The sequence below is a fragment of the Ovis aries genome, chromosome 26 (assembly GCF_016772045.2).
Source record: "Ovis aries strain OAR_USU_Benz2616 breed Rambouillet chromosome 26, ARS-UI_Ramb_v3.0, whole genome shotgun sequence".
In the NCBI taxonomy this organism is placed as follows: domain Eukaryota; kingdom Metazoa; phylum Chordata; class Mammalia; order Artiodactyla; family Bovidae; genus Ovis; species Ovis aries.
In genome coordinates this window covers 33,761,549-33,776,441 of record NC_056079.1, presented here as the reverse complement: position 1 = coordinate 33,776,441, position 14,893 = coordinate 33,761,549, and the positions used below count along the sequence as shown (strand labels likewise).

General features: G+C 40.1%; 1 protein-coding gene across 1 annotated transcript in view; it reads left to right on the top strand.

Moving 5' to 3' along the window:
• LOC105605237 (A disintegrin and metallopeptidase domain 3-like) overlaps nt 1-1,500 on the top strand; it is a 121,320-nt gene extending 119,820 nt beyond the window's left edge. Inside the window, exon 21 of the mRNA XM_042241354.2 lies at nt 1,428-1,500. Within this exon, the coding sequence (XP_042097288.2) occupies nt 1,428-1,500 (73 nt within the window). The remainder of the gene's footprint in view (nt 1-1,427) is intronic.
• The last annotated feature ends 13,393 nt before the right edge of the window (nt 1,501-14,893 follow it).

The following is a 14,893-nucleotide window of genomic DNA, read 5'->3' as shown; positions in this document are numbered from 1 at the left end:
CAACTCAATGGACATGAGTTTAGGTAAACCCCAGGAGTTCGTGATGGACAGGGAGGCCTGGTGTGCTGCAGTTCATGGGGTCGCAAAGAGTCGGACATGACTGAGTGACTGAACTGAACTGAATTGAACAATTAATAGAGATGGGGCAGCACGGAATATGGGGCCGGAGACATTATCCAGATTCATTGGCGACAATTTTTGTAAAAAGAAATTACTTTAAAGGGATTTTAAATGCATTCTTAAAATATTTATGAGCAATCATGTATTTGTTTGGTGTATTTAAAACACTCATCTTCATTAACAGATTGTCTAAATGAGAGTTTTATACACATTGCCTCCCAACACTTGTATTTCTTCCTCATTGATTCCCTGGTTATTGGTCTCCTTGTTTTAGAAATAAGAAAACAGATATAAAGCATGTAAGTAATTCCCCATGTGTATGGAATGGTAGGAAGTTTTTGAGTTTGAGACTAAGATAATCATATTCCAGGGCTGAAACTCTTAAAAGTGAAAGTGTTAGTCACTCAGTTGTCTCCGACTCTTTGCGACCCCATGGACTGTAGCCTGCCAGGCTCTTCTGTCCTTGGAAATCTCCAGGCAAGAATACTGGAGGGCTAGCCATTCCCCTCTCCAGGGTGTTCCCTACCCAGGGATCAAGCCCAGGTCTCCTGCATTACAGGTGGACTATTTACCATTTAAGCCACCAGAAAAGTCCTGAATCTCTTAAGAACTCCACAGTTTTGCCACATATTTTCTGATATAAGACTGGGGATGGGAATGATATGTACATTTATTGAGGACCTAGTAGATGCCAGGCAAATGCTAAAAGGCACTCACCCTCCAAGGCAGAAGAATAATTCTTTACAATAAGATGAGATAAAGAAGGCTTCTGTATATACTGTTCATATTCCTAAACCAAATGCATATAGAAATCATGATATATGATATTTCACATATTAGACATCACTGAGAGTAAAGGAAAAGAATCAAAAACTCATCTAAGAATGGGATCACAAGTTCATCTCTTTACTTAGCTGCCATATGTGACCATGATGGAGAGTAAAGTCATTGGATCTTATTTCCTTTTCTGCCACCAAAGAAAATATTCATAACTCGTAGCCTCAAAGTAAAGTAGTCTTATTTCTGCCTAGAGTAGCCTCTACCTCTTCTCTCAGCAAGTTATATTAAAAGCCCACATCTTAGGTGAAGACTCTGGCCCGTGGCTGTCCTTCTCATCTCCTACAATCATAGTTTTGTCATCATGCTGAGTGCCTTCACCCACACTCCTCACCTCCACACAACTTTGCTCATTTTCTCCTAGAGCAATACACTGAGCTCTCCATCTCTTGGATATTTTTTTTCCAACTCTTAAGTCATAGCTTCAATCTCAGGCTTTCTTTTGCATTTTTTTTTCCTGTTTTTCATAGCCTTCTCCTGCCAGCAGTACTTTATGGTCATATTAAGGACTTGCCTCCAGAATGTGACACATTCATTCCATAAACATATTTTATAAGTTGATTGTAAAGTGTGCTGAAAGGTAATTCATTATATGGAAAAGATGAGAGAAGGAGGAACTGGGGAGCAATTTTAGATATGTCCAACTGAGTAGGCCCTGTTGAGCAAGTGATGGGTCAGCTATGAACTGAAGGGAGGTACAAATAATTATGCAGTTTAGATGTTTGAAAGGAGTCACCTGAGTCAACTCACAGAAGGCTTTTATTTGGATGCAGGGCAACAAGAGAGGAATACAGGCATACACTTGGGGCCAGAGAGACACCTCCAACACAAAGTTCCTTATTTTAACAAAACAGTCCAGCATAAATCCAACTGCCCTTATCTCAGCAAAAAGAGAAGCCAGGTATTCACACTTTCCCAAAGGTAAAGAGAGAGCTTCCCACAGGTAGATTCACAGCTCCACTGCAGCCGTAAACCACCTCTCTCTCACCCAGGCATCGAGCTGGCAGGGCTATCAATGCATGAACCCAGGTAGGAGCTTTTCAAGCACATGAATGATCTAACAACAACAACAAAAACAAAAAAAAAAAAAAAACCCTCAGGACTGATCCAGGAGAGAAAGTATGTTACCTCATACCAGGGATAGTAAAGATGGACGTAGGAATATATTTTGAATGTGAACCAATAGAGTGAGTTGACAGTTTGGATATAGAGTGTAATAAACAGTACTTCCGTGATGTTCCTTGCTGGAAGACCGCAAGGCTACATAGTTAACCCAGAGCTCTCTGTTCCTAAATATGTGCTCTTAAAATATTAAAAAAAATTTACTCTACAGCTTATGGATGATGAAAGAGAAGGTCTGCATAGGTAATCATGAGCTAAGTCTGATATGCCATGATACAGAGGTTACATTTTCTCATTTATCTGAATAGGAATGTAGTTGAAGTATTTTTGAAGTGGTGAAGGAGGATTTAGCAGGACATGGTCTGCTTTTTACAAGTTTCACTGGGATAAATTAGAAAATGCAGTCAGATTTAGTCAGAATGGAGACTAGTGAAACAAAATGAACAGTAAAATTGTGAAGAGGGCAGGACTGGATAAGACGGAAAGAATAACAAAGAGAGACCTAACAGGAGTAGACTTGGCTGAAGCGCTGACTGGCTCGATGTATTTGGTTTAGAATAAGAGAGATCGGCAAAGACTTAAACAGTCCGACACAATGGATAGTGATACCTTTTACTGTTGACATACTGTATAGCTGGTGAGAACCAGTTTGGTGTTGGAGTGATGAAGTAGAAGGGAGTAAAAAAGGAGTTTGTTTTGAAGATATGTACGTGGGACACCTGTCGGAGAGGCACAGAGGACTATTGGAAGTTCTCTTCCTCTGTATATAAAAATTGAGAAAATAATCATTATTAATAATAATGATTATTATTCCCTCTTCCCATGATGTATTCCTCATGATTTTCTTCAACCCATATAAAACTTGTGTAAATGAGACATATATTAACACTAGTTTAACCATTGCCTTTTAATGTGGCTATTACAGATGACTTAGGGGAAAAAGTTAAAAGAACTTTGGGTTTGCAAACTGTATGGAGCACAGACATAAATTGTGACAGTATAAATTGTCTTTGTATACTATTTAATGGATATGCATGTAGCTGTGAAGTGAAATGAGAAAGCTTTTATTAACAACTTATAAAATGTAGCATTTCTATTTTTCCATATTTCTTTTACAGCAATGACTAAACAAACAAAAAAAATGAAACACAGCTTGGAGAAAAGATATTAGCAAGAAACTGGTATGATTCAAGAACGAAAAAAAAATAATCTTCTCTTCTCCCTTTTGTGATGACCCCAAAGCTTTCAGTTTCACAAAACAAAGTAAATCCTGTGAGTGAAAGTATGCAGGCTTGTGTCTATTGATTCTGTTCTTGAACTCAACTTCATGTATCCGACTCAGAGTAGAAACTTAAGAGCTTGGAGCAGAGAAAGGTTTATTGTAAGGGGCAAGGGGAACCTTCAGCTGATGTTCAAAACCCCAAGCTCACTGATATTTTTAGGGGAAGAGGTTTTTCTTTTTTTTTTTTTCTTGTCTTTTTTATTTATTTATTTTTAACTTTTATTTTTACTTTATTTTACTTTACAATACTGTATTGGTTTTGCCATACACTGACATGAATCCGCCACGGGTGTACATGAGTTCCCAATCCTGAACCCCCTTCCCACCTCCCACCCCATATCATCTCTCTGGATCATCCCCGTACACCAGCCCCAAGCATCCTGTATCCTGCATCAAACATAGGCTGGCGATTCGTTTCTTACATGATAGTATACGAGTTTTAATAGGTAAAATCTGGGGCAAGGGCTGCAGCGTGTGGAACTTCCCTCTGACTGGCTGGTGGTGAGATAACAGGGCCGTGTTCCAGCCATCTCAGTCATCAGCCTTTCCAATCAGTGTGGGTCCACTTGCTTGTGCTCAGACTGCAGTGACCTCCTCCGTCTGGGTTGAGGAGGCCCTAGTTCCTGCTGAAGAACTCCAAGGCATGCACAGACTGCTAGCCCATCACCAGAGGAGGAACCAGCACCAGGCCCCTTGCTGCAGCAGTGTCTCCTCCTGCCTCCCCTCCCTTGCCCGGTTAGCAACTGTTTGAATATGCCCTTTGGAACTCGTGGAAGGTCGAGGAAGCTGAAAGCCTTTTTCCTTCAAATAAGAAATGGGACACACGGAAACACTTTTGTGTCCAGGAGGGCCCCACAGGGTCCAGCTCAGCTTCAGTCCTTCTACCTCCATAATCCTCTAGTAGGAGACAAGAAAGTTGGTCTCTTTCGAACCTGGAAGGTTGTTCCATCCCAAACAAACCTTCCATCATGCACTCCTGCCACTGACTGCCTTCAGATTCCCCAAGCTCTGGGACTCACTCCCATCTCAAGAGGGGACCCCTGCGTCCACTCTCTGCAATAACTCATGATTCTCACACGCTCCCCTTCCAAGTTCTGGGATATTCCAGGGAAGGCTGTACAACTTCTACACAACTTAAAAGGATGATATGGGAGAAGGGTCTTTGCACAACTCTGGCCAATAAAACCAACATCTTAGAAGAAGTGGACCATTGCCATTAGAAACTTAATTTTTCCTAATAAATATAAAGAGAATATCCAAATATTGGTAAAGGAAGGAGATGTATAAGTAAAAATCAAAACATAGCAAGAATGCAACAATAACAATCTGTCTCATAAAGAAAATCCTAAATCCAAATCACTGTACTTCTAGAAAGCAGCTTATATGGATAATAAGGTTGTTTTAAGTTGCTCGTCTCTTTCCTGCCTAGAGAAGTTTCTTCAGTGTTTGTTGCAAACCTAATCTGCTGCTGCTGCTGCTGCTGCTACATTGCTTCAGTCGGGTCCGACTCAGTGCGACCCCAGAGACGGCAGCCCACCAGGCTCCCCTGTCCTTGGGATTCTCCAGGCAAGAACACTGGAGTGGGTTGCCATTTCCTTCTCCAATGCATGAAAGTGAAAAGTGAAAGTGAAGTCGTTCAGTCGTGTCCGACTCTTTGAGATCCCACAGACTGCAGCCTACCAGGCTCCTCCATCCATGGGATTTTCCAGGCAAGAGTACTGGAGTGGGGTGTCATTGCCTTCTCCTAAAGCTAATCTGGTGGTGCTGAATTCTCTTATTTATGTTTTGCTCATCTGTACAGCCTTTGATTCCTCCATCAAATCTGAATGAGAGCTTTGCTGGGAAGAATATTCTTGGTCATATGTTCTCCAATAATCCTCCAATAACTCCAATATTCTTGCCTAGAGAATCCCTCAGACAGAGGAGCCTGGTGGGCTACAGTCCATGGGGTCATAAAGAACTGGACATGATGGAAGCCACTTGGCATGGCACAGCACAGGTTCTTCCCTTTCCTCCCTTTTTTTTTTTTTTTTACTTTATTTTAATTGACAATACTGTATTGGTTTTGCCATACATTGACATGAATCCACCGTGGGTGTACATGCATTCCCAAACATGAACCCCCCTCCCACCTCCCTCCCCATAACATCTCTCTGAGTCATCACCGTGCACCAGCCCCAAGCATGCTGTATCCTGTGTTGGACATAGACTGGCGATTCGATTCTTACATGATAGTATACATGTTACAATGCAATTCTCCCACATCATCCCACCCTCTCCCTCTCCCTCTGAGTCCAAAAGTCCGTTATACACATCTGTGTCTTTTTTCCTGTCTTGCATACAGGGTCGTCATTGCCATTATTCTAAATTCCATATATATGTGTTAGTATATTGTATTGGTGTTTTTCTTTCTGGCTTACTTCACTCTGTATAATCGGCTCCAGTTTCATCCATCTCATCAGAACTGATTCAAATGCATTCTTTTTAACAGCTGAGTAATACTCCATTGTGTATATGTACCACAGCTTTCTTATCCATTCATCTGCTGATGGACATCTAGGTTGTTTCCATGTCCTGGCTATTGTAAACAGTGCTGTGATGAACATTGGGGTACATGTGTCTCTTTCAATTCTGGTTTCCTCGGTGTGTATGCCCAGAAGTGGGATTGCTGGGTCATAAGGTAGTTCTATTTGCAATTTTTTAAGGAATCTCCACACTGTTCTCCATAGTGGCTGTACTAGTTTGCATTCCCACCAACAGTGTAGGAGGGTTCCCTTTTCTCCACACCCTCTCCAGCATTTATTGCTTGTAGGTTTTTGGATCGCAGCCATTCTGGCTGGTGTGAAGTGGTACCTCATTGTGGTTTTGATTTGCATTTCTCTAATAATGAGTGATGTTGAGCATCTTTTCATCTGTTTGTTAGCCATCCGTATGTCTTCTTTGGAGAAATGTCTATTTAGTTCTTTGGCCCATTTTTTGATTGGGTCGTTTATTTTTCTGGAATTGAGCTGCAGGAGTTGCTTGTATATTTTTGAGATTAGTTGTTTGTCAGTTGCTTCATTTGCTATTATTTTCTCCCATTCAGAAGGCTGTCTTTTCACCTTGCTTATATTGTCCTTTGTTGTGCAGAAGCTTTTAATTTTTTTTTAAATGTAGAACTATTTATTATTTTTTATTCACATTTTTTTTAGTTTTTTATTTTTTAAATTTTAAAATCTTTAATTCTTACATGCATTCCCAAACATGAACCCCCCTCCCACCTCCCTCCCCATAACATCGTTCTGGGTCATCCCCATGCACCAGCCCCAAGCATGCTGCATCCTGCGTCAGACATAGACTGGCGATTCAATTCACATGATATTATACATGTTAGAATGTCATTCTAAAATATACAAGCAACTTCTGCAGCTCAACTCCAGAAAAATAAACAACCCTATCAAAAAATGGGCCAAAGAACTAAATAGACATTTCTCCAAAGAAGACATACGGATGGCTAACAAACACATGAAAAGATGCTCAACATCACTCATTATTAGAGAAATGCAAATCAAAACCACAATGAGGTACCACTTCACACCAGTCAGAATGGCTGCGATCCAAAAATCTGCAAGCAATAAATGCTGGAGAGGGTGTGGAGAAAAGGGAACCCTCCTACACTGTTGGTGGGAATGCAAACTAGTACAGCCACTATGGAGAACAGTGTGGAGATTCCTTAAAAAATTGCAAATAGAACTACCTTATGACCCAGCAATCCCACTTCTGGGCATACACACCGAGGAAACCAGAATTGAAAGAGACACATGTACCCCAATGTTCATCGCAGCACTGTTTATAATAGCCAGGACATGGAAACAACCTAGATGTCCATCAGCAGATGAATGGATAAGAAAGCTGTGGTACATATACACAATGGAGTATTACTCAGCCGTTAAAAAGAATTCATTTGAATCAGTTCTGATGAGATGGATGAAACTGGAGCCGATTATACAGAGTGAAGTAAGCCAGAAAGAAAAACACCAATACAGTATACTAACACATATATATGGAATTTAGGAAGATGGCAATGACGACCCTGTATGCAAGACAGGAAAGAGACACAGATGTGTATAGAAGCTTTTAATTTTAATTAGATCCCATTTGTTTATTTTTGCTTTTATTTCCAGAATTCTGGGAGTTTTTGCTTTTATTTCCAGAATTCTGGGAGGTGGATCATAGAGGATCCTGCTGTGATTTTATGTCGGAGAGTGTTTTGCCTATGTTCTCCTCTAGGAGTTTTATAGTTTCTGGTCTTACATTTAGATCTTTAATCCATTTTGAGTTTATTTTTGTGTGCGGTGTTAGAAAGTGATCTAGTTTCATTCTTTTACAAGTGGTTGACCAGTTTTCCCAGCACCACTTGTTAAAGAGATTGTCTTTACTCCATTGTATATTCTTGCCTCCTTTGTCAAAGATAAGGTGTCCATATGTGTGTGGATTTATCTCTGGGCTTTCTATTTTGTTCCATTGGTCTATATTTCTGTCTTTGTGCCAGGACCATACTGTCTTGATAACTGTGGCTTTGTAGTAGAGCCTGAAGTCCGGCAAGTTGATTCCTCCAGTTCCATTCTTCTTTCTCAAGATTGCTTTGGCTATTCGAGGTTTTTTGTATTTCCATACAAATCTTGAAATTATTTGTTCTAGTTCTGTGAAAAATATGGCTGGTAGCTTAATAGGGAGTGCATTGAATTTGTAAATTGCTTTGGGTAGTATACTCATTTTCACTATATTGATTCTTCCGATCCATGAACATGGTATATTTCTCCATCTATTAGTGTCCTCTTTGATTTCTTTCATCAGTGTTTTATAGTTTTCTATGTATAGGTCTTTAGTTTCTTTAGGTAGATATATTCCTAAGTATTTTATTCTTTTCGTTGCAATGGTGAATGGAATTGTTTCCTTAATATCTTTTTCTACTTTCTCATTATTAGTGTATAGGAATGCAAGGGATTTCTATGTGTTGATTTTATATCCTGCAACTTTACTATATTCATTGATGAGCTCTAGTAATTTTCTGGTGGAGTCTTTAGGGTTTTCTATGTAGAGGATCATGTCATCTGCAAACAGTGAAAGTTTTACTTCTTCTTTTCCAATTTGGATTCCTTTTATTTCTTTTTCTGCTCTGATTGCTGTGGCCAAAACTTCCAAAACTATATTGAATAGTAGCAGTGAAAGTGGGCACCCTTGTCTTGTTCCTGACTTTAGGGGAAATGCTTTCAATTTTTCACCATTGAGGATAATGTTTGCTGTGGGTTTGTCCTATATAGCTTTTATTATGTTGAGGTATGTTCCTTCTATTCCTGCTTTTTGGAGAGTTTTTATCATAAATGGATGTTGAATTTTGTCAAAGGCCTTCTCTGCATCTATTCATATAATCATATGGCTTTTATTTTTCAGTTTGTTAATGTGGTGAATTACATTGATTGATTTGCGGATATTGAAGCATCCTTGCATCCCTGGGATAAAGCTCACTTGGTCATGGTGTATGATCTTTTTAATGTGTTGTTGGATTCTGATTGCTAGAATTTTGTTGAGGATTTTTGCATCTATGTTCATCAGTGATATTGGCCTGTAGTTTTCTTTTTTTGTGACATCTTTGTCAGGTTTTGGTATTAGGGTGATGGTGGCCTCATAGAATGAGTTTGGAAGTTTACCTTCCTCCGCAATTTTCTGGAAGAGTTAGAGGAGGATAGGTGTTAGCTCTTCTGGAAATTTTTGGTAGAATTCAGCTGTGAAGCCGTCTGGACCTGGGCTTTTGTTTGCTGGAAGATTTCTGATTACAGTTTCAGTTTCCGTGCTTGTGATAGGTCTGTTAAGATTTTCTATTTCTTCCTGGTTCAGTTTTGGAATATTGTACTTTTCTGAGAATTTGTCCATTTCTTCCACATTGTCTATTTTCTTGGCATATAATTGCTGATAGTAGTCTCTTATGATCCTTTGTATTTCTGTGTTGTCTGTTGTGATCTCTCCATTTTCATTTCTAATTTTATTGATTTGATTTTTCTCTCTTTCCTTCTTGATGAGTCTGGCTAATGGTTTGTCAATTTTATTTATCCTTTCAAAGAACCAGCTTTTGGCTTTGTTGATTTTTGCTATGGTCTCTTTTGTTTCTTTTGCATTTATTTCTGCCCTAATTTTTAAGATTTCTTTCCTTCTACTAACTCTGGGGTTCTCCAGCTCTTCCTTTTCTAGTTGCTTTAGTTGTAGAGTTAGGTTATTTATTTGACTTTTTTCTTGTTTCTTGAGGTATGCCTGTATTGCTATGCACTTTCCTCTTAGCACTGCTTTTGTAGTGTCACACAGGTTTTAGGCTGTTGTGTTTTCATTTTCATTAGTTTCTATGCATATTTTAATTTCTTTTTGATTTCTTCTGTGATTTGTTGGTTATTCAGAAGTGAGTTGTTCAACCTCCATATGTTGGAATTTTTAATAGTTTTTCTCCTGTAATTGAGATCTAATCTTAATGCATTATGGTCAGAAAAGATGCTTGGAATGATTTCGATTTTTTGAATTTATCAAGTTTATATTTATGGCCCAGGATGTGTTCTATCCTGGAGAATGTTCCATGAGCACTTGAGAAAAAGGAGAAATTCATTGTTTTGGGGTGAAATGTCCTGTAGATATCAATTAGGTCTAACTGGTCTAATGTATCATTTAAAGTTTGCGTTTCTTTGTTAATTTTCTGTTTAGTTGATCCGTCCATAGGTGTGAGTGGGGTATTAAAGTCTCCCACTATTATTGTGTTATTGTTGATTTCCCCTTTCATGCTTGTTAGCATTTGTCTTACATATTGTGGTGCTCCTATGTTGGGTGCATATATATTTATAATTGTTATAGCTTCTTCTTGGATTGATCCTTTGATCATTATGTAGTGGCCTTCTTTGTCTCTTTTCACAGCCTTTGTTTTAAAGTCTATTTTATCGGAAATGAGTATTGCCACTCCTGCTTTCTTTCGGTCTCTATTTGTGTGGTATATCTTTATCCAGCCCTTCACTTTCAGTCTGTATGTGTCCCTTGTTTTGAGGTGGGTCTCTTGTAAGCAGCATATAGAGGGGTCTTGTTTTTGTATCCATTCAGCCAGTCTTTGTCTTTTGCTTGGGGCATTCAACCCATTTACGTTTAAGGTAATTATTGATAAGTATGATCCCATTACCATTTACTTTATTGTTTTGGGTTCGGGTTTATACACCCTTTTGTGTTTCCTGTCTAGAGAATATCCTTTAGAATTTGTTGGAGAGCTGGTTTGGTGGTGCTGAATTCTCTCAGCTTTTGCTTGTCTGTAAAGCTTTTGATTTCTCCTTCGTATTTGAATGAGATCCTTGCTGGGTACAGTAATCTGGGCTGTAGGTTATTGTCTTTCATCACTTTAAGTATGTCTTGCCATTCCCTCCTGGCCTGAAGAGTTTCTATTGAAAGATCAGCTGTTATCCTTATGGGAATCCCCTTGTGTGTTATTTGCTGTTTTTCCCTTGCTGCTTTTAATATTTGTTCTTTGTGTTTGATCTTTGTTAATTTGATTAATATGTGTCTTGGGGTGTTTTGCCTTGGGTTTATCCTATTTGGAAAACTCTGTGTTTCTTGGACTTGGGTGGTTATTTCCTTCCCCATTTTAGGGAAGTTTTCAACTATTATCTCCTCAAGGATTTTCTCATGGTCTTTCTTTTTGTCTTCTTCTTCTGGGACTCCTATAATTCGAATGTTGGAGCGTTTCATATCATCCTGGAGGTTTCTGAGATTGTCCTCATTTCTTTTAATTCGTTTTTCTTGTTTCCTCTCTGATTCATTTATTTCTACCATTCTATCTTCTATTTCACTAATCCTATATTTTGCCTCTGTTATTCTGCTATTTGTTGCTTCCAGGGTGTTTCTGATCTCATTTATTGCGTTGTTCATTATATATTGACTCTTTTTTATTTCTTCTAGGTCCTTGTTAAACCTTCTTGCATCTTCTCAATCCTTGTCTCTAGGCTATTAATCTGTGATTCCATTTTGATTTCAAGATTTTGGATCATTTTCACTATCAATATTCAGAATTCTTTCTCAGGTAGATTCCCTACCTCTTCCTCTTTTGTTTGGTTTGGTGGGCAACCCTCCTGTTCCTTTACCTGCTGAGTATTCCTCTGTCTCTTCATCTTGATTGTATTGCTGCGTTTAGGGTGGCCTTTTTATATTCTGGTAATTTGTGGAGTTCTCTTTATTATGGAGCTTCCTCACTGTGGCTGGGGTTGTATCAGTGGCTTGTCTAGGTTTCCTGGTTAGGGAGGCTTGTGTTGGAGTTCTGGTGGGTGGAGCTGGGTTTCTTCTCTCTGGAGTGCAGTGGAGTGACCAGTAATGGGTTATGAGACGTCAAAGGTTTTGGAGTAACTTTGAGCTGCCTGTATATTGAAGCTCAGGGGAGTGTTCCTGTGTTGCTGGAGAATTTGTGTGATATGTCTTGTTCTGGAACTTGTTGGTCCTTGGGTGGAGCTTGGTTTCAGTGTAGGTATGGAGGCATTTGATGAGCTCCTGTTGCTTAATGTTCCCTGAATTCAGGAGTTCTCTGATGTTTTCAGGCTTTGGACTTAAGCCTCCTGCTTCTGGTTTTCAGTTTTATTTTTACAGTAGCCTCTAGACTTCTCCATCTATACAGCACCAATGATAAAACATCTAGGTTAAAGGTGAAAAGTTTCTCCACATTGAGGGACACCCAGAGAGGTTCACTGAGTTACAAGGAGAAGAGAAGAGGGAGGGGGTAGTTAGAGGTGACTGGAATGAGATGTGGTGAGATCAAAAGAGGAGAGAGCAAGCTAGCCAGTAGTACTTCCTTAGGTGTGCTCCATAGTCTGGACCGCTCAGAGGTATTTACAGAGTTATACAGGGAAGAGGAGAGGGAGGAAGTAGACAGAGGTGGCCAGGAGGATAAGAGAGAAGAATGAGAAGGAGAGAGACAAATCCTGCCAGTAACCAGTTCCTTAGGTGATCTCCACCGTCTGGAACACACAGAGATTCACAGAGTTGGATAGAGAAGAGATGGGGGAGAAAAGAGACAGAGGCCACCTGGTGGAGAAAAAGGAGAGTCCAAAGGAGGAGAGAGTGGTCAAGCCAGTAATCTCGCTCTCAGGTAAAATTGGGTAGTGAAGTTTGGGTTTTTAAATGTACAAAATTGACAACAAAAACCTAAGAGCAAAGATTAAAAATCTAGAGAAGAGGTTGGATTTTCAAAAATACAATATTAAAGAAAAGAAGCAGAAGTAAAAAGGAAAAAAGAAAAAAAAAGCCACAAGAATTATTAAAAACAAACAAACAAACACCAATAACCACCCAAAGACTATATATGGTGTTTGCCTTAAAAAAAAAAGTCTTTTTTTGAATATTAATAATAGGTTATAGAAATAAAAATTAGAGGAGAAATAGAAGACTTAACTATTAAAAAAAAAGTCAGAAAAAAGAAAAAAAAAGGAATGATTCATGTTTGGGAACACATGTAAGAATTAAAGATTTTAAAATTTAAAAAATAAAATACTAAAAAAATTAAAAATAAATAAATATAGTAAAAATATTTCTAGCCCTTCTCTGATGTTGTGGGCATTGTGGGGTCACTTCCAAGGCGGTTCCCTCTGTTTAACTTCTTCTTTATGCTGGTTTTTTAGGCTCACTAGTTTAGTTGCGCTGTGGGGAGGGGGGATGCTGCAAATAAATAGCTCTGTCGTGTGCACACAGTGTCTCAGCCCTGCTGGACCTGTCCCTTCTCGCGGCGTACAAACTGCTCCGGCTCTACGATGCTCAGCTGGGAACCATCTGACGTCAGCCCTAGGCTGCGTGCACTTCCCTGGTCTAAGCTGCTCAGTTTCGGCGCTCAGGTAGCCCTCAGAGGCACAGATTCGGTTGGGACTGCGTTTTGTGCCCTTCCCGGGTGCGAGTAGCTCAGGAGTTTGGCGAGCACGATAGCTGAGACTTGTCACCTTTTCTGCCTCTGCTGCTCAGTTTTCTGGGTGGACCGCTGGTGCCCCTTGTGAGGCAGATGATGACTGTCCAGCACCCCCAGAAGTCTTAGCAAAGAAACCTGCTTATAGTTTGGTAAGTGAAGTCTCTCCGGGTCTGCAATTGCCCCTTTCCAGCCCTTATGGCTCGGGCTGCCTGTCCCCGGCGGGGGATGGTCTGCAGCCGGCTTTTTCCGCTCCGTCCTTTGTTCTGTGCTCGGTCCTGGCGGTGTCTTATGTTCGAGCTTTTCGTGTGGTAGCTATCCCACAGTCTGGTTAGCTAGCCCCAGTTAGATCATTCTTGTTGCGCGTGGGGCGTTCCTGCCCGATCCTTACAAAGCACTGCAGCCCGCGCCTCCCGCGCTTCCCTGCCCTGCCCCCACTTCCCAGTGGCAGATGCAGGCATCTGTGCTGCTTTTCCGCTGGGGGAGTTACTGTTGGGCTTGTAATCTCTTGGTTTTAATTATTTATTTTTTTTTCCCTTCCTGTTATGTTGCCCTCTGTGTTTCCAAGGCTCGCCACAGACTCGGCAGGGAGAGTGTTTCCTGGTGTTTGGAAACCTCTCTTCTTAAAATTCCCTTCCCGGGACGGGCTTCCCTTCCCTGGACGGAGCTCCCTCCCCACCTCCTTTGTCTCCTTTTTTGTCTTTTATATTTTTTCCTACCTGTTTTTGAAGACAATGGTCTGCTTTTCTGGTTGCCTGATGTCCTCTGCCAGCCTACAGAAGTTGTTTTGTGGAGTTTGCTCAGTGTTGAAATGTTCTTTTGAGGAATTTGTGAGGGAGAAAGTGGTCTTCACGTCCTATTCCTCTGCCATCTTAGGACCGCCCCCCCTTTCCTCACTTTAAATACATCATGCCACTCCATCAGGCCTGCAGTTTCTGCTCAGAGATCATCTGACAACTTTAGGGGAATTCCCTTGTATATTATCATTTTTTACCTTGTTGCTTTTAATGTATCTTGGCATGTTCCTCCTTGGGTTTGTCCTGCCTGAAACTCTACACATCCTGTACTTCGGTGCCTATTTCCTTTCTCATGTGAGGAAAGTTTTCAGCTGTTATCTCTTCAAATATCAGGGATGTGTGTAATATGAATATTGATGCCTTTAATGCTGTCCCAGAGATCTCTTTAAAAAGTCTTCATTTATTTTCATTCTTTTTGCTTTATTTTGTTCTGTAGAAGTAATTTCCACCATTCTGTCTTCCAGGTTACTTATCCATTCTTCTGCCTCATTTGTTCTGCTATTTGTTCCTCAATTTTTTAATTATTTCAGTTATTGTATTGTTCATATCTGTTTGCTTGCTCTTTAGTTCCTCTACATCTTTGTTAAATAATTTTTGCATCTTCTCAATCCTTGCCTTCACTCTTTTTCTGAGATCTTGATCATCTCTGCTATCATCATTCTGAATTCTTTCCCTGCGAGTTGGCTAGCTCCACTTCACTTTGCTGTTCTTCTGCAGTTTCATCTTGTTCCTTCATCTAGGACCCATTCCTCTGCCAATTTTCACTTAACTTTCTCTGATCACAGTTTCCATTCT